Below are 20,235 nucleotides of genomic sequence, written 5' to 3'. Positions count from 1 at the left end.
AGGAGAGTGATTGAGAAAGGAAATGGAAGCGTGTCTGTCTGTGTGTGTGTGTGTGTGTGTGTGTGTGTGTGTGTGTGTGTGTGTGTGTGTGTGTGTGTGTGTGTGTGTGTGTGTGTGTGTGTGTGTGTGTGTGTGTGTGTGTGTGTGTGTGTGTGTCCGTGTCTGCACACACAAAGTAGGTTGTGTTTGGCAGGTTGAAGGCCATGTCGTCTAGGACAAAAAAAAAAAAGAATCTTATCAGCGTGTACCATGCGAGTGGCCCATCTGGTTCAGTCTTTTATCAGGACAGAGACCACTTCTGTGTGAATCTGCTGTACGGGTCACACACTCAGGGTCAGCGCTCTCACAACTCTCCCCCCCGCAGGCACCATCGTGTGTAAACAAAGGAGTTCACAGTATTTTGTACCTGTTGCAGTGCAAATAAACAATGATGGTTTTTGTTCGGGCGCTGCAGTTGGAGTGGGGAAAAAAAATTAAAAAACTCAAGCTCTGTGTTTCAGACAATTTTCCCTCTTTTACTCGTTTACAGGATCCAAATTGACAGTAATTGTCGGTCTCTTTCAGAAACCAAGTCATGAGGAAGAAGCTGATTTTGTTTTTCAAGAGGAGGAACCATGCACGTAAACAAAGGGTGAGTGTAATGAGTGAGCTCGGTGCAAGAAAATAAGTGAATGTGTTTCAGTGTTATAGACACAACATCAGCAGAGCCGATTCCCATGATCACAGTCGTGTCTGGATGTCGCCGGATGACCTCAGCCGGCCAGACACCGTAATAAAAGATTGTTAGCGTTTTCTTTTTTTTTTTTTATACTGAGCCGAGGGCCTTTTATTCAAAGTTAGAGACAGACTGTGGCTATGTGGCAGAAATGTCAAGATGTGTGTCTCTATAAGTCATCATAGAAGGAAGAGCCAAGACACAATGCCGTTGCTTGTTCCCGTTGGTAGCCCAGTCGTATGTTGGCGACTGAAGGTATGAACAATGACGCTGCGCTGCAGCAAATGTAAACACGTCTCTGAAGAAAGTCGGTGCTCTCGAATGATTATGCAGTGAGAAACAAGAAACCCGATCCAGATGGGAAGTTCCCGGTTATTCCCTGTGAAAAAAAACCAAAACATCTCCTTAATGCAGATCGTGTGGCCGCTCCGTTAAAGAAACCATGACCGTCTTAACGACTGATCCACGACTGATAAACTGCAGTCACGCGCGTAACGTATTATGGGCGATTATCAGTTATTGGCGATCTCGCGGGATAATGATCACATGACATGACTCGGGGCTAGCTCACCCAACGTCAGGTCATATCTTGGTTTTGCGTTTCAGATGTTGGTTTAGCAAAACAAAGAAAACTTGGCCAAAACCCAGCTGGACTTCTTGATCTTGATCACTTGATCACTTTATATTTAAAAGCGTTGTTTTCACATTGAAAGTAACTACTTTCAAAGAACAATGCTTTTAATATCAAGTGAGTGTCTGTAATTGTTTGTCTTTATAATGCTCCACGAGTGCTGTGCAAAATATTTTTGAAATTTTTATTTGAAATTATCGATTTTTATTTTTGTAAATTCCAGTCCCCCCCCCCCCCCCCCACACACACACTTTTTTATTTTAAATCTTTTTTTGCGTTCTGTTCTACCAATCCTTTCTGTAGTTGCTTTTGCACTTTTGCTTCAACCTGAGTTAAAGCTGGAATTTGTTAAAAGACAGAGCCTCATTATTTAATTTTGGGATTGTTTATATGCATTCTGACGACGATCACGGCAATAAAGTTGCACTTTTGACAATATACCATGTCTGAAATAATTTTTAATTGCATTGAGAACGAAAAATTGAAACCAGAATTTTTCTTAAAAAAAAAAAAAATCTATCGCTCAGCTCAACGCTACACGAAGATTTAAAAAAGCAAAGTGGAAGTAATATTAATATTTTTCTATTGGTACCTCATCACACGCTTACTGTATCTTTGTGATTGATCTGAGCTGAACACGGTGCATCACGACGAGAAACGTGTGCTTTGCACAACCAGCCAATTTTTCCCTTTGCGCACGTTTAATGACCACAAGCAGAATCCACCAGAGGCTTTTCAAGGCAGTGTGTTGGAAATACCTCTGAGATATTTATTCTGGATCAAAGCAAGCGGACCGATCAGCAAACGCCATCTCTTGAACCCGGCCGTTAATGAAAATACTGGTCCGATGTCTTCGCGGGGCAGGAAACGCCTCCGTTTCCCGTGTTTGTTCAGGCTCATTGTGTGAACCAATAAAAGCTTTCGCGAGCAGTAGAATAATAAATATCGTCACATCAAAACGCGGGATCCGAGCCCGGCTTTCTTAGTCGGTTAAATGTTTCAGAGTGACCCCACGTTGAAAATTCTTGACTTGTCTTTTTGTATTGCGATGGTTCTGTGAGTCCCCGTCAAGAGTCAGACGGACCTTTTTGGAACCTGGACAATGGCAGAGTGCAGTTGGCCCGGTGCCAAGAGGAAGGTGACTTGTTTGTCCTTCTCTGCAGAGAGTGGAAATGAGGCTGCTTTGTCGCTCTAAAAGTCCTTCTAAATCTTCACTAAACATCGTTACGCTTACAACTCCGGAATTTTCTTCACGGCAAAATGTGACATGCAATGTCCCGAATAGAAAAAAAAAAAAACGCTTTTTGGGAGCAGAATAGTTGCGTAAGAGTGAAATGAATGGGTCAGGACAGCAAATGAAGCAACGTCAAAGACGGGACAAAAAGCCCACAACAAACACAGACCAGTTCCTGAACGGTGCGTTCGCTCTCAACCCCCGTGGCTCCCACTTCAGCTTCTTCCGTCCATCTGTTTACTTTTCCTTTTCGTGTTCGGGGGGGGGGGGGTCATAGATACATTTTACTGATAGGTCAAATAAAGCGTGGGCCCGACGCAACTGCACTTCCCCGCAAAGAAATGTCACGCTCCTTCCTGCCAGCATCGCCCGGTGATTACATTTCTTTTGTCCGTTATTTGTGTCTGTTTTGCTTTATCTCCTCCGTGATGTAACAGCAGATTACGCTTCTGAGACCCCGGGCAGATCAACCCTCTATGTATTGTTAAATTAGAACCTTGCACAGTTATTCCCCTTGTGTGAGATCAGATTTACATTTATCAGGTTTTTGAGTTGCTTTATGCTTCGTTTGGAAGGTCAAGGCTTTTTAACTGTAATTGGAGATGATGGATATTTTTTAAAGAATTTGAGTATATCAGCACCCACCACAATATTTACTTGTGGACTGTTTGGCACGGTGTTGTGTTGTGTTTTTTTTTTTTTTTTGGTTCTCCCGAAGCAATGCATGCCCACTCGTGAAGTGCATTTGTCATGCTGCGCACACAGGAACAGAAGATCTGTCAGCGCTACGACCAGCTGATGGAAGCGTGGGAGAAGAAGGTGGAGCGAATGGAGAACAACCCCCGACGCAAAGCCAAGGATAGCCGAACACGAGAGTACTACGAGCGGCAGTTCCCCGAGATCCGCAAACAGAGGGAGCAGCAGGAGCGTTTCCAGAGGTAGCGCACGTGGCCAATCGGTTCTTTTCTCAAATTGCCGTAGTGGTTTCAAAAATAAGAAATATCTTATTTTTATTAAGGTTTTTTTTTAACCATAATTCAGTTTTTATATGACTCCCTGTGTGTTTGGCTTACCCCCACAAAAAATGAGGCTTATATTGACTCGAACTTAAAATAAATACGGAACGTCACACAAAGGCCAACAAGCAGCGTGCGTTACGTTTCTCATTTCACATGTACAGAGCACCATGCCACTATTGACAACACTCTTAAAAGTCGATGGTTTATATAATGTTTCTGTATACCCATAAAGCTTTAGTGCAAACCAACAGAAGTGGTTATCTGTATTTAAAAAAAAAAACAATTTTTTGGCAGCATTAAAGTGCCACCAATGCAACCGTGTCAGGATAAAAGATAGCTGTTGTCATTTCAGTTTGAACATGTGATGAATTGATAGCACTGACAGGAGCCGCAGTGTGACGTCTGTGCAGCTTTCAGCTGAGTGGCGGACGCTAGATGGTATGTGATGGCCTACTTTGAGCTGACACCAGCTCTCTGGGTGCCTGTGGGGAAGGGTGGGAGACGGGATCAAGGCCCAGACTGACTGGTAATGGCGTTAACGCCTCGTGCTTTTATTGAACTACGCGAGCCAAAGTTTTCCTGTCCATCCAGCTATATTACAACTTTGCTCAGTTCGCCAGGTGAATGTTTTCGAGTTTTGTGTTTTTCCACAGCCGACACCTTCAGCGTAATTGTCTGATGTCACGTTTATCAAGCTTTACATTTCTATCTTTCACAGAGTTGGACAAAGGGGAACTGGCCTTTCTGCAACCATTGCAAGAAGCGAGCACGAGATTTCTGAAATCATAGACGGCCTCTCTGAGCAGGAGGTAGGTATTAACTGGGGTTGGGGTTTTCGCTCCGTAGGAGGTTTTTTTAGCCGCACTGTGCCGTGAACAGCTCAGTCGATTGCTGCTCGCTCGCTCTTAATGCTTTTTCCACTGTGACGGACAGAACGGCTGCACCACTAATGAAGCTCTGGTAACCCTATGATAAACGTAATAGATGTGCGATCACTTCTTCAATAAAAGCATCCATATCACTTGACCAGTGGAAATTATTAGTCTGCAGAAGTAACTTCGCATAGCTTCGACATGGACGGAGAAACCGACAGTTAAAAACACTCTTTAATGTGTATGTAGTTCGACTCCAGGCCAAGGAGATTCATGTAAGGCTGTAACGGTACCAAGGCCATAACATGGAGGGACTTCAGAAATCCATTACAGTTAAACACTGAGCAAAGCAGCGCCGTTGTCCCCTGCTGTGAGGGTGCCGTGGAAACACATATCATCATGGTTTGGCACAGTGAAAGCAGACCAAGTCAGACGAGTGGAAAAACCCAGTCACAGATATACTTTTAACAGTGATAGATCTCTTATTTCTCTTGACTACATCTTGCGTAAACATCTTATTTGCCCGACTGTAAGATTTTTTTCTTTTTTTTTTTCTTTCCCACTCTAAAACATAAGTCTGAAACAGTGAGGTTGTCTTATATTTGAGGTCTGAGTCTTGTATCAGACTTCACGCAGGATGTGATGTACAGACACGGCTTTATAATATTGGCTCTGGAATATTGTCGATGGTAGTGGCCGCAATATCAACATGAAGCCAATTTTAATGAAACCTTCTGGTGCAAAATACAGCGAAATGTCCAAACAAACTGTTTTTCCTCAACTCACCCTGACATCACGGCTCTGTGGCGAGTATCCTGGGAAGGAAGTACAGTAGCTCTCTTTCATGAGCGGCGTCAGCGAGATCTCAGCTCGGTGTTGTTTTGTGTCTGATTCTTCTAAGAAATCTGTTTGAACTGCTGTGAAGTTTTTAACAATTTGCTCGGTGGTTTGGCCGCCTGACGGGAGCCTCTTCAGGGGCCGGCATTGGCCCACAGTCCTTATGTTTGACATCCCTGCTGTAGATTATGAATGAGCCTATATAACCAGGGGTAGCTTCTTGAGAATAATTGCAAAAGTCTCAACTTTCAAACGTTAACAGCTTGGTTCCGTGTTCTTTTTTTTTTGAGGGAAAAAAAAAAACAAACAAAAAGAAAGCAGAATGTTCTTCTGACTCGGTCCTCTTTTCCTCAGAACAACGAGAAACAGATGCGACAGCTGTCGGTCATCCCTCCCATGATGTACGACTCGGAGCAGCGGCGAGTGAAGTTCATCAACATGAACGGGCTGATGGATGACCCCATGAAGATGTACAAGTCCCGGCATTTCATGAACGTGTGGACGGAACACGAGAAGGAGATCTTTAAGGACAAGTGAGTGTTGGGACGCGGCCGCTCTCGCACCCAAGTCCTGTTGGTTCCGTCACGTGAAGAATAACCGAACGCTCTCTGCAGGTTTGTTCAACACCCCAAGAACTTTGGCCTGATTGCTTCTTATCTGGAGAGGAAGGTAAAGTGTGGCTTGTATTGTCGTCTCGCATATTATTTTTACAATATGTTTTCATGAAAACATTTTTTTTTATTGGTATAGTCGTTGCTCCTGACGGGTTGCATTTTACGGTGTGGCTTTACTTATTAAATGGTTCATCATAAGACCCTTTCAGAACGGCTTATTCCGGTCTGTTGTCTGTAAATTATTTGTACATAATTAAATATTAACTGCTCTCTCGATGGAATCCTTTACACGCCGACTTTGCACTTAGCATTCCCCCCAATGTGACATGGGAACCACTTCAATGAAACGGGAAGGTACCTGAATAATGAGCAATCGATTTCCGCTTTCAGTGCGTCGCCGACTGTGTCCTGTACTACTACTTGACCAAAAAGAATCACAACTACAAGACACTGGTGAGACGGAACTACGGCAGGCGGAGAGGAAGGAACCAGGTAAAACCAATACTTTCTCATCTCCATGCGGTCACTGTTTCATGTGCAATAGAGTCTTACTTGGATTGTCCCAACTATCTCGTTGGCAATTCCCTCAGATTACATGAACAGAGATGTTTAAAAAACATTTTTTAATCCTGAATCTCGCGTTCTTGAAGGTTTGGACGTTGTCTGATTTAAATGCGGCAGCGAATTGCTCATTGAAGCAGCGGTGTGATGATCGTGATCAACCCATTATACATGCCTCGCACATGTTTTTTGAAATGCGGCATTTAATACTCGGACATATTTCCAAGCAACTGGTGACATCCTCGGTGTTTACGGCCCCATCGGCTGGAAGCGGTATTGTATTTGTGCTTCACGTTCAGAGGGCGGCGTTTGTGATAACATCTGCAGTCATGTACTTTTGAGTAAAGCTGTGTTTGTGTCACATGAGAACAAGGCAGTGGAGTATTTGCTCTCGGCTCTCTCCAGTTGTAAAATGGCTCATGTTCACTGAGCAGTTACGATACCGTTAAAGTATAACTTGTGAGTGCAGGCTGAGTTCAAGATCAGTGTTTAAACTGTGTGCTCGACGCCTTCAGAGAACCTCCACAGAGAAACTGTTGAGGTGTACAGAGAGTGTTTCTGGGCCCGGCTTTGACTTTTGCCACGCCCGGTTCATCTTGATAGAGGCGTGTGCACGTGCTCCTTCCGTCACACGCCGGCTGCATCGTCGGCTTCTACTTTGCCGCCGCGACTTTTTGCTGACAGTGAGTGAAACGGGGGGCTTTTCTTTCACGGAGGTAGAAAACTGTTCAAATGTTTGATTACATGTTGACGTGTTTGACTGATGATTTCCCCGATGTCACATTACACCATTTGTAATGGATTTTTGTGGACCTTTGCAGAGTCATCAGAATTTTAACTGAATGATCATTTTATGTCAACAATATGGGCTTTACTTGCTTTTGAAAATGAAGGATCGCTGGCTCTGTTGCTCTCTGTGAGCTTTTTTTTTTTTTTGGTAAAGGTTTCGGCCTGCCGTTGCGGTAATGTTGGTTGAACCTGAAAAACTTGTATACTATTAGCCAAGTTGTGTCTTTATTCGTCATTGAACCAGCATTGTTGTGTTTTGATGGTTGGTGATGAGCATCAGGGTCCTGTGAACCAATAAACTCGCTAATTGTCTTAGAACTAGAGCTCACACAGGGAGTCCATGTTTTGAAAAGTTAAGCAGAAAATTGAACAGCCACGATTAACAAAAATACTCTTTATTAATGTTTACTCGCTGTTGTGGGGTTGAGCTGTTTTGATATTGTACAATGAGTACGACGGGAGCTGTTGCAGTGTCAATGAACGCAACATGAATAATGCAGATGCATGGAATTGTTCCAAATTCCATGATATCAATGAAATAAAGGGGAGTAATCGAGTGGGAGCTGGCAGTACAAACTGGAGCTGCTTCTTTCTGAATCGTCTGCAATGACTGTTTGAGCTTTGAGTGCTAATGCTAACAATGGCAGAGCGATAACAAAGGATCGCTGTGGAGATAATCTCACGTCTTAAATGTAAATAACTGTTCCTTTGGTTCAAAATGTCCTGCTCTCTCGCACCACTTCTATCACGACCCGAATGCTACTGAACCCCCGGACCACCGAGATGACTGACGTGTGGATTTCAATCATGTATTCAGACTTACTCGCTGTTCCCCCACTCGACTGATGCTGTAGTGTGCGTACATGATGTTCTGTCTCTGGTAGGCACATCGACTGTGCAACACAATGGCTCGGTTGTAGGCATCTCTTCACATAGGAGGAGGAGGTGGAAGGCACCAAGAGTTCATGATTACATCTTTGAGCACACAGATGCTTTTTCTTTCTCTACTAAGTGACTGGTACAGTTTGTTAATGGGCCAGGCACAGATAGACAGCCCCCCCTTCTGCACCTTTCATGAAGAGATGACCGACACAGAATGCCAAGTAAGTGCAGAGAGATGCCCTTTTGTTATCAGCCGTTCCCTATTGACAAGAAACCCGCAGCATTCGGTTATTTGATGCAAGGAACACCAGTTATTGTTATTGTTTGATCTACGTTGAGGTTGCTTTTCTTGGGTTGCAGTCATTAGGTACTTGACCTTGTGCAAATACATCTTTCCTGGTGTGTCAGAAATGTTGGCACGCTGGGATGTTAAGTCAATATTTTATGATACCGTATACATTATTCATAAAAGGCATACATTTTTGTTTAGCACGAACATTTAACATGTGCAAATATGTTATTGAGATTTGTGTTTAGGCTCCTGGCTGCAACAGGAACTATGATGAATGGAAATGCCAAAAACGGTGTTATGATAGCATGAAAAATAGAATAATGTTGATAATAATAATGAGTTTGGTATATACTCGGCCTTCCAAAAATGTGATTAACAGCATCGCTGTATACTGGATTTAAGTGCTGATTACAGTAATGCATCACTTGTTTCTTGTCAATGCAAAGTCCAGCTTTGCACTCGCACAAATGATGAATATCAAGTCGTCAATGTGCACACAAGATCCAGCTCAGCGTCTTTACAGCGCTGCCGGCCGTGTTTCATAATCCCTAATGTGGTTTTCACTGTGACGTTGTTGACAGATGGTCATTTTGTCCCGGCAAATGTCCCCAAAAACACATGTTGCCCATTAGCTGTCACCTTCAATGTAAACAGTGGTGTAAGATGGACTTTGTCTGGAAATTCTTGGCTGGAGCTTAATAGGTTTCAGTGCTTTTTTTTTCTTCTTTTTTCTCTTTTCCTTTTTCCGAATCATCGTGTGGTTATCGTGAATGTGCTGAGTGGGGTCTGGCCCATCAGGATTTCCAGACTACCGGTGAGCTTTAACAACGACAGTCTGAGTGAGTCCTTCGAGTGGGAAAGACCGAGTGAACGGTGAGAAACTGAGGAATGTAGGGCGACTGAGTGAAACCGAGGGGAAAAAAAAAAAAACCCTGAGTGAGACCGAGTCAGCGCTGGCAGCTTATCTGCTGAGTGAGTACTGTTTTTTTCTTTTTTTTTTTTCATTATTTTCCATTTCCTCTTTCGTCTCTTCTGTCGAGAGAGAGAGAGAGAGAGAGAGAGAACGAGAGAGAGGAATTCACCCCTCTGTGAAACAGCTGAGTTGGTACGGCCCAGCCATCTGACAGGCCCAAAAAACTCACTGTGCTGCTGTGAGTGCCAATCAAAGAGGAGTGCTCGGCAGGGATTACCTTGAGTGACCCTGCATAGATTAGTGCGTGCATGTGAGATGGACAATTCTCTGGGCAGCTTAAGCGGCCTGATGACACGCTTTCCCGGAATATGTGTGGCGGCGGCGGCGGCGGCGGCGAGGCCCGGCAGCCCTTCTAAGGAGCTCTACTACGGCGCTGTCCTGCCACTCTACTGCTACCGCTACCACCGCTATGGAGGCACCGGAGGGTAATTTCACATTTGCAATACCAGTAAGCTGTGGCTCACAGCGGGGGAAAGGGATTTTAATGTCCGGCAAATGAGCTTGCAGGTATGTCAGCCATTCTGAAAACCCGAGGTTTCAGCCGTTTTGCTGACACTGCTCTCTCATTCAGTTCATTTCTTCAAACTTCTGTTATCTTAATACTATCTGCGTTGTGACATTTGTTTACTCAAAAAGCTGCTAATTCATGGGGAGTTTTCCCGGAGGACACGGGTTTATAATTCATCGTTGTAGCGTATTTTCCTTCCCCCATTTAAAGAGTTGCTGTGATATTGTTACCAAGGCTGAGCGTACTGGGCATCAGGTGGATTTCGAACATTTCTCGAGCAAAATGGCGTCGACGACGCCCCCCCACGTCAGCTGAACGTCAGTGAGCCTGCTTCTGATCTGAAAGAATAGTTTGACTTGGCTTCTGAACCTGTAGAAAAGACTGAGGCAGCTTGGGTCATTGCAGTATATCCTGTGGAAGTCTGCACAAGCTACACCCCCCCCCCCACACACACACACACACACGGTGTCAACCGCCACTTCATTAGTCATGGAAGTAGCAGTTAAGACTTGCCTTCCTGGTTATATTGGAGGCTCTCATTGCTGTGTTTTTACAGTGAAATTTCTGCAGTGAAGAAACTTTTTGAACCGAGCTGCCCCCCCCCCCTTTTTTTTTTTTTAATTTTCTTTCCCCAATGCTGCTTTGGAAACGGTTTCATGCAGACCTCGCGAGACACCAGCTGCAGTCTGTCGTTGGTCCCTTATTTTCCTCTTTACAATGTCTCATCATTTATCAATAATCTACATGTGCATTCTGTTCAACTTGAGCCCATTTGCAGTTAAAATAGAAGAAACGAGTTATCACAGAAATTGTAATGGTCGTTTCCGATGCACTTCAGAGGTGTGATTATTGAAAACTGATTAACATGTTTCAGCCCTTCAAGCGGATGCTTTTCAGAGAATTTATGTCCGGAGTGAAGCAAAACTCAAAACTTCCTGTTTGTGTCGATCTTTTTTGCATGTGCTCACATCTAAAATAACATCTCATGAAGTATTTCACATACACGATTGATGATCAGGTGAATTATCTGATACCTCTTAAAATTGGGATAATGATTGGAGTTCAGGTGTGCCTGTAAACTCGGTGCTTCATAAAGAAGAACGTTGTCGCAGGTCGAGATGCCTTTTGGTGTAAAGTGGGAGCTGTTTGGCAGGTTCGGATCACGGCGCGTACAAAACCCCCTTTCCCTCTTTCCAGGGACGCACGTGATGGAATAAGTCGTCCTCTTAACTGCAGGTGCTGCTGGTTTGATCCAGAATTCCTTCTTGACGTGTCCCAAAGCGTCCTTTGGCAAGGCTGCCGGCATCAAGTTGCTCCTGATGGGGGAGCGAACGTCTTGCCGGGCAGCTTCGTCACGGTCGCTGTGTGAGTGTGAACGACTGAATGAAGAGATCGCACGGGGAAACACGGGAGTGCTCTATACAGAGTGCAGCCCGTTTACCATGGAGATTCTTGTCTTGTGTGTTCCCCTCTGTTGTTTTGGTACACGAAGCTCCAACTAAATAGATATCACTTTAAAACCCGCGTAGAAGTCGTACGGTTTTAATTTACGATTGTTGTCGGCGTCACCCATACAAGGTGTCCAAACATGTCTCACTCTTTACTCTGTCCATGAAAAACAAAACACTTTTTAGAGCCTCTTTTGCAATTCTTAGGAAAGTTTGTAGAACAGTCAAGTTGATTTCATTAGTTTATAGTTCTCCCATGCAGAGACCACAGTAACCATGGCAACTGTAGCCAATGCTAGATATATATATTTTTTTTTTGAAGCTTTTTTTTTTTTTTTTTGCCCTTTTCATTTTTGACAGTAAATTGTTCCACTTGGCTCACCCAGGAATAACTGTTAACATCAGCTGCATTTTTATAGCCGCTGTAATGGTTTCAACTTCTTTTCTGCTCTTTGCGCCTTTCCTTCTTTGGAGACGTCTCTGCTTTTTTTAATACAGGCTCAGTTTCTACCAATCGCGGCCGAGAGGTTGCGGGGATCGACGTGTTCGCGACGGCCGAGTCTCGTCCCCGTGGTCCCGCTCGGGCTGTGGAGGCGCGAGAGTGAGCCGGTGGTCCGGGTTCTGTGGTGGGAAGGGGAAGATTGACTTGTGGCTCTGCGATTTCCTAAATCAAACAGGACTCGTGAATCGGCAAAAGAGGGGAGACATTAAAACTCTTAAAATATTCAGGACGGGTCAGGAAAGAGCTTCGTTTAAAAACACCGAAGAACCACAGAACCACAGGGCTGCATTGAGTTTTCGGAGGCCATCTGTGTGGAGGCTCTCTACGCAGTGTGGGAGAAGAGGCAGGAATGCCACGGCTCTCTGACCGCCTCCAAAGCAAACACGAGCGCCGCCCGGCCCAACCAGAACAGCGTCTCCCTCCCCGGAGGACATGTATGAAGGGAGAATATTCCTGCCGAAACAGAACCGACCAGGAAAAGGTCTCCAAGAAGCGCCGTGCCAAAAACATGCAGTCCCGCAGAAGGGAAATGAGTCAGGAGTTAATCCCAATCCAAGTGTGAGGTGGTTCTCTCTCAACAGAGCTTCCTTTGAAGACTTAAACAACGTCATTAGAGCAAACTGCACAATCATCTTTGCACTTTCAAAGTATTGTGTAATCGTTTGTTTTTTTGGCATGCAGTGTTTCAGACAGATGAAGTGTCACACACTGCCCTACCCAGAAATTCTCTGCAACTCCTAATCTTCCGTGGTAATCAAATGAAACAGTAGCCTGTCAACAGTTTTGAAAATAGACACCGAATGGCAAAAGATCTATAACCGCAAATTTACAGCCGTGTTGCACATCAGAGTTAGGCGAAGGCACGTGAATGAGCGGGCTTATCGAGTGTAGCGTGCAAACTTGGCACGCTGCACTCGCGGTTTTCTTTCACACGTTGTAGATTTGATCTCGCTGGTCATGCAGCTCCATTCCAAAGCACAATCCCTCTGATTATTGGCCGACTCCAGTCCGGGTCGGCTTTGAGCGGCCGCTAATTTTGCGAGTCAGACACATCACTTGAAAACACCCGCTTGTCCCCGAGGCAGCCCGCGGTGACTCCCGTCAAACTGCCTTCACGGCTGCCTGTTTTTTTGTGGGTTTCTCTTGGAAGTGCGTGTCACACCCCCGTACAGAGAGACAACGAACGGCTTCATCCATATTTTCGTGTTATTTTCTCCCCCCGTGTTGCCCCCGCCTGCCCTCCTCCTCCTTTCATTAGTCCATATCTTTGCCTTTACCATTGAGTGCTGCACATTCCTTGGACCCATCTGGTACCAGCATGGGATGTTTGGCTTGGCATCGCCAGACTTGTTCCAGCGCAGCGCTTCTATGGAGCAGGCAGGAGGAAGCATTCTGTGGTGTACCACGCCAGCAGCAGCGATAAAGAATGTTTCTCTGTCCTCAATCAGTCAATCCGGGCTTATTTTGAAAAAAAAAAAAAATAAAATTCACATACAATTAACGTCTTCACGCCGCTAATGCGGCCAACCTTTTAGAGTTTTAGTGCCGAACTAATAAATGAAGACGAACATTTCGACATCAGCTAAATCTCTGTTGGATGAATCACACACAGGCCATTCTCTCTGTTCAGAGCGTTTGCTGACAAACTTGCTAATTTAAGGAATTAAATGATCTCGATCATGTGGCTTTCCAAAATGTCATCAGCCTAAGTGCGCCGGCTCTACTTGATTTCGCAGCTGTAGCAAGAGGAGCGCACAGCAGCGACTGTGGCAGGAGAGAAGTGTGACTGTAAAAGTTGATTTCTTTTTAACCTGCTGCACAAATCAGCGTTGGGATCGTACGAGAGACGTAATGTGGCCCCGGAACTGGCCTCACTTCAGGATCCGTTTTGCGATAAACAACCAATTAAGACGCACAGCAACACCTACGCGGCTCTCGACTCGTAGAGCCGAGATGATTTTCTTTTTTTGGGCATGTTTATATGCTGCTATTGTTTTAGAGACCTGTGGCCAAAGAATGCTTTATGATCTGTAGAAAATGCCTGCAGGAGCAGCCAAGCATCCCGCCCTCAAGAGACGAGCAAGATATTGCATTTTGTTTTGAACACGCACAATTACATGTTGCTTCAGGTTAATGACTTATGACAGAGAGGCATGAAAGGACTGTTTACTGAAAGTTGTTTAAAGACGGTAAAGATGCGACTGAGTGAACCGTTAATCTTTTATCCCACTTGAGGTTTTTTTTTGTTGTATAATTTGTTGTGAGTGGGGATAATAAGATAGTTGTCTACTTTTAACCCCTTATAGCAGGGGAGTCAAACACATTTTAGTTCAGAGGCTCCATGCAGCCGAATTTCATCTTGTGTGGGCTGGACTGGTAAAATAGTGCCATAATAGCCTATAAAATTAAACTTTAAAGTTGTTTTTTTTGTTGTGGTTCAGAGTATATGTGATGAAAAGGTTTATCTTTACAAACAATGTCTACCGAAAACATCTGCAATCTCAAGATAAAGACAATTTTGATTAAACCTTCTGCTGCACAATGCAGTAAAATGTCTAAAAAGCCATTACATTGCATGTTTTTACAAACTCACCCCGGCAGCATGACTTTGAAGCTAGTTTGATAGCGGTGATGTGGCGGTCTGTCATGGCAGCATCACTGGTATCTCAGCTCGGGTCTCATTGTTGTTTAAAAATAAAAAAAATCTATGTTTTCTTTGACATTCTTGCCATCTGCTTGGTGGCTTTAGGGGTCAACAAAAGCCTCTTGCAGGCCGGTTTTGGCCCACAGGCCTTATGTTTGACACCGTTGCTTTACAGGGAAAGATATTATATTTGGTCATTTGTACATTTCTACCTTTTCCTCACAAAATATTCCCTGTAAATTGATGGAAATCACATAATACACTATTTAATTGTTGAGCTAAACATTGAGATATGTGCTGTTGTAATGTTCTGCCGCCCTTTGGTAGAACGTGACCTCTTTTAATTTGATCCGCCTCATTAATGAAACTATGAAAACAGATGCACTCAAGAGAAGTGTGTATTTTTTCTTGTCACATTTAGGGGACTTCCTTGGCAAGTAATACATGATTCGGTTAGACATGGATATTCCAATCACTGTCTACTTTAGATAATATTGTATGGTTCAGTTAGTTTAATTGGTTTAGTTGGTTTAATAAGCTGTTTTATAAAGATGATTCATACAAAGTAAAAATTCTGAAGTCTTCAATTATCCACCAGTCACACTGAGTATTTTGAGGATTACCCAGAAATAGGGTTAAAGGTGAGAGTTTAAATTAGTTTAAATTGCAATCTGGGCTTTCTACGTCTCTGAAATTGTCTATTGTTTTCATACACTCTAAAGGTCTCGCTCCATTATGTCACATCTTCTGTCCTGTCAGACTTGGCGGTTCCTTCACAGCACAAGGTTGAAGTTTTGCGTCTGAAATTGAACAAAAACTGCTTCACTAATCTGCACGATGACCTTTTTTTTTAATGTTCATTTTCAAGGGGAAATAATCTGATATCCTCCCTGTGTGTTTTGTCTTAAGCAAATAACGCGTCCGTCACAAGAAGACAAATCCGACGAAAAGACCGAAGAGGAAAAATCTGAAAAGGCAGAGAAAAAAGAGGACGAGGAAAACAAGGACGATCAAGAGAAAGATGAAAAGGAGGAGTCTAGGTGAGTTTTGAATAGTTGTTTTTTTTTTGTTGTTGTTGTTTTTCCTGGTGCCACTTTCGTCCATTAAAGCCCTGCGGGTACGGCTCCTCTGCGTTTCTCTTTGACCCATTCAGTGTGATCATTTCAAAAGAAAAGTTCATCCTCATAATGGCTGTTACTTTATTCCTCGGAGCTTTCAAGTAACTGTTGGCGTTATTACATCCTGTTTTTTTTTTTGTTTTTTTTGCAAAATCACAAATGACCTTGCACATTTCCACACGGTATGTAACAAAGTATTTGAAATTCATTAATATGTCTATTTCAGATAGCAGTACTTCACTTGATTTATTTATTTTTAATTTTTTTTACTCCCAAACTTTGGAACATATATTTGTGCTTTCTTCATAAATCATCCCTTGGTTTAAACTTCATGAATACATTTTAGAGTGAAAGGATCGAAGCATTTTTTAAAGCATGATTGAAGGCCGCATCTACACGGAGACGAACCAACCCTACTTACAAACACTTTTACCTTTATACACTCGGCTTATCAGCTTTCTTTTAAAGAAATAATGTCGTTTGTAACTCAGTCAAGTGATAGGAATTTTCATGCTCACTGACAAACATTGTACAATTACAATACAATACATGCATAAGACCTTATAAAGGCAAACCCTGTAAAACCAAAGCGTCAACTTTATATTTGTTCCCAAATACATTTCAGAATGTGAATACTTTAATATTATTCAAATTCAGTACATTATCACCTCCGGGAACACGTATGAGCAGTGACTGGAGCTTATTCTCTAATTGAAGCAATCCTTCCTGGAGCTAATCTGTTGTCCACTAAACAGGTAAAAAAGAAATGAAAGACAGGAGGACCGAGTTCACAAAGCTGCTTCACACTAAGCCTCAGTGGCTTGTGCTCAGGCGCCGACTGTCATTGTCTTGCAACGGTTCAGCCAGCATCACTGACTTACTAATTATAATTTGATAATCAAACAAAGGCACGTCCTGTTTTTCGGTTCCTGTCATTGTCACATGCAACAATGGGCACAACTTGTGAAAGTGAGGATTTTTATAAGCGTGGGACCGTCGGGCCTTATCTATGTTCATGCTCCAGAAAGAACTTGGACGGAGGAGCAGAGCAGCGTCTCCTCAAGCGCTTGGCCGACACACAAACGACTTGCTAGCATGTCAGCGTTTCCATGTGGCTTGAGAATGGACAACCTCTAATATGCTTCTCTTGTGTTCCATAAAGGGGGGGGGTTGTTTTTGCTGAGTCAAAATGGAAGCGATGTTGCCGTACCAACAGCTAAAATGTGTGCCTCCCTGTCCAACACCACAGAGACATTGGCAAGGACAAAGACAAGTGTGACGGTGGGGAGGACGAGGACTGTAAGGAGCAAAACACGCCGCGCGGCCGGAAGACTGCCAACAGCCAGGGCCGCCGCAAGGGAAGGGTCCTCACGCGCTCCATGGCCAACGAAGCCGCATCCGTGGCGACTGAGGATGCGCCGCCCGCTGCTTCGGAGCCCGCCATGCCGACCCTCCGCAGCTCTCCAAGGGCGACCCAGCGCAGAAGGCGATGAAGGAGCCGGCCAAACCTCAGACCTCCGTGGCCTCCATGGATGGGAAAGGTGAGTCCTCTTCCGATTGTCTCTGGAGGTTGTTTTTACAAGAATGTACCGACTCACACAGTTTAATCACTCAGCGGTATGAAAAGATGCATCGGGTGTAGAGAGATTCGACACTGCCTGGATGGTTCTATTTGGAAATCTCGTTTTCGGGGCCAGCTATGGTTCAGTCAGTTGAGCGGATTCTCTCTCAATCGAAGGGGTTGCAGGTTTGATCCCTGGGGGGGGGTCTGTCAAATCGGTAAAAATGCATGATCGACATGACCTCCAGTCACTATTTTACCTGTTAATATCTCAGTTCGTGGTCCTTTTCTCAGAAAGCTTTTGAGTTTTTTTTGTGTCAGGTGACAGGTGGTTTCTACCTATGCTGCAGTCACGTTGTCACGGATCTCATCTTATATTAAAAGTGTAATGAATGAAGTCTATGGCCAATGTGCACCTCAAACATGATTTACAGACACAATATATATCCTTTTTGCTGGTTTTCTTCTTCCTGAAATGAGCTGATAAGAGCTGGTCAATTGACTCGGGTGGCTGAAAAGATTATCTCCTGCTGGAAGGTGATTAGAATCAGCCGACCACTGCAGCAGTGCCCCGAGTGTCTTGTTGTCGAGTGACTTGGTCTCACATTCGTACTCGGGTCACCCTGCGAAGTCTGTCAGTGTGACGCTGGCAGCTCGGGTATCGAGGTGTCTGTGCTTAAGCTTGTTGTGTCATTAGCCGTATCATTAATGCACTGTTTCGTAAGGGTGTTGTGCTCCTCTGCCATCTGCTCCCGGCGCTGTCTGTCGAATTCTGCCTTTCTTTACAGTCTGAGTTATTCAAAGTCTGCCCGGTAATGCGATCAATTAGGCCTCTGCTCCGTGTCTGTCCCTCCTCCAAACCACATTCTGGACGTATCATGCTCGACGTAGGACGGTGTCAGCTGTAATCTCCCGGGTAACTCGGTGTGGATTTTGCGCCGGAGTGTTTTGCTTGCTCTGTGGTAACCCCCGCAGCCCTGCGTCTTCTTAGAAGTGCGTGTGCTTGCTGCGAAAAGGGCCACTATCTGTCAGTCTCGCCGAGTTGACACTGCGCCAGACCAGTTATGGAAGCTGCTGATTCAGAGCGTGAGCCAACAGTGGGGGTTAGATCCCGTTTGAAGTTATAGACGACTGTGCGTGTGCGTGAGAAATCATAAGGTGATGTACTGCAGGCAGATACCATGCCTGTTTTCATACCCAACAGATTAATGGTCAGCCCTCGTGAGACCTAACATGCCTCAGAGGAACATGTGCTTTACCAGTCAGGAGAACGGTGTCTCGCCTTGTAAGACATTTGTTTGACTAAATGTAGCCGAACGGTTGACCGGTGGACCTTTGGGACAGGAAGTCAAAACAGTGGTCTGAAATGTATTTCTACATCCTTAAGATTGGGGGGGGGGGGGGGGGTGGCCGTACTTCCTAATGTCAAGGGTACATCGGCAGCTATATTAGTCCAAATGTTTACACAGTCTCAGTGAGTGTCATGAGGAGAGTGGGCTAGAGTTCATTCGGCCCCCTCCACACTAACCGGCCAGTTCTGTGAATTTAGTTGGTGTTGTGGAGGGGGGGGGGGGGGGCAGTTTGGTGAACTGCGTCGCCACGCTGAGACAAGAAGTAACGTGTGCGTTGCATGTGTGTGTGTCAGATGCACGGTGTCACAGGAGAAGGGGTGGGACGGCGTTGGGCTGGCGGTTCTATCTTGTCTATTTGTCTCCATCCAAGGCCATTTCCCAAAGAGGGAGGCATCGCTCTCTGCTCCTCCACTGTCTGGCGCTACATCAGCTGACCAAGGCCCTCCCCTTTGTGGATTAGGGAGGAGGAGGAGGGCTGGCTCTCCCTCTCTCTGATGAGAGAGAGAGAGAGAGAGAGAGAGAAGAGAGAGAGAGAGAGAGAGAGAGAGAGAGAGAGAGAGAGAGAGAGAGAGAGAGAGTGAAGAGAGAGAGAGAGAGAGAGAGAGAGAGAGATGAGAGAGAGAGAGAGAGAGTGAGAGAGAGAGAGAGAGAGAGAGAGAGAGAGAGAGAGAGAGAGAGAGGAGAGAGATGAGAGAGAGAGAGAAGAGAGAGAGAGGAGGAGAGAGAGAGAGAGAGAGAGAGAGAGAGAGAGAGAGAGAGAGAGAGAGAGAATGTAAACAGATTATTAGATTAGTGGCCATGAGCCATGAGAAGGAGACAGCTGAAGAAAGGACTCTCTCTCTCTCTCCCTGCCTCCTGCCCTCCCTCTTTCACTTTCCCCAGTATTCTCTCGTTCTCCGTCAGTGCTCGCTCTCTGTCAGTGCTGATGGGGATGTGTCTCTCTCCTGTGTGATTTAGCTGGTGCTGCTGAATCTGGGGAAACTTCTCGCTGGACCGAGGAGGAGATGGAGGTCGCCAAAAAAGGTAACGTTTTTGATTCACTTCTGCCGCCACTTCCCTCCGATCCTTCCTCTCCTCCTCCCTGCGGACAAGGCTTCTCGTTTTCTCCATCTGCCGTTTCTCCTCATTCCTCTCTGTTTATCTGATACTGCTTCGCCCTGCCTTTTTTCCTCACATGCACTCAGGAATGAATGTGCACATGCATTCACACAAATAGAAACTTGCGCTGTTGCTGTTCCGCAAGCTGTCAGAAACCCAGGACGGGTGTTTTTTCTTTCTTTCTTTTTTTCTTTTCTTTTTCTTTTTGGCTTCGCTGCTCTGCTTGGTTCTCAAATGGGATCTATTAGAGCCATCCGAGATGCAACAGAGCGTGGCGGTTATAGCTTCCTCCAAAGATCTCTCTATCTATTATTCACATTCAAACACTGTCAAAAAAAAAAAAAAAGAACATTAAAGTTACTTTGGCCTTGTAAATTCTTCAGATGCAGTCGCAGACGGCGCTGGCTCTCAGGCTGTGCCACCGGGGCCATTAGCCAGGTCATCTGCCATTCAAGTGTGCCCCCCGTTTCCCCTTTTTGTTTGGCTTTGTTGGCATAAGCTCCGACACAGGGTTCCCTGAGTCCATAGACTTTGGCACAAGGGCTAGTAAATAAAGAGATTAATGGGGATTAATTAAAACTCTCT

At 44.8% G+C, this 20,235-nt stretch overlaps 1 protein-coding gene across 1 annotated transcript in view; it reads left to right on the top strand.

The window, feature by feature from the left end:
- The window catches only part of ncor1 (nuclear receptor corepressor 1), a 51,965-nt gene that overhangs the window by 12,039 nt on the left and 19,691 nt on the right, over positions 1–20,235 (top strand). The window contains 10 exon segments of the mRNA XM_080508854.1: positions 565–631; positions 3,346–3,518; positions 4,318–4,408; positions 5,663–5,841; positions 5,923–5,977; positions 6,313–6,414; positions 15,431–15,561; positions 16,889–17,085; positions 17,088–17,180; positions 19,510–19,575. Of these exon segments, the coding sequence (XP_080364980.1) occupies positions 565–631; positions 3,346–3,518; positions 4,318–4,408; positions 5,663–5,841; positions 5,923–5,977; positions 6,313–6,414; positions 15,431–15,561; positions 16,889–17,085; positions 17,088–17,180; positions 19,510–19,575 (1,154 nt within the window).

This window comes from Blennius ocellaris (assembly GCF_963422515.1).
Source record: "Blennius ocellaris genome assembly, chromosome: 14".
NCBI lineage: Eukaryota > Metazoa > Chordata > Actinopteri > Blenniiformes > Blenniidae > Blennius > Blennius ocellaris.
Note: the sequence above shows the minus strand (reverse complement) of the source record. Positions and strands in the feature narration are given on the sequence as shown.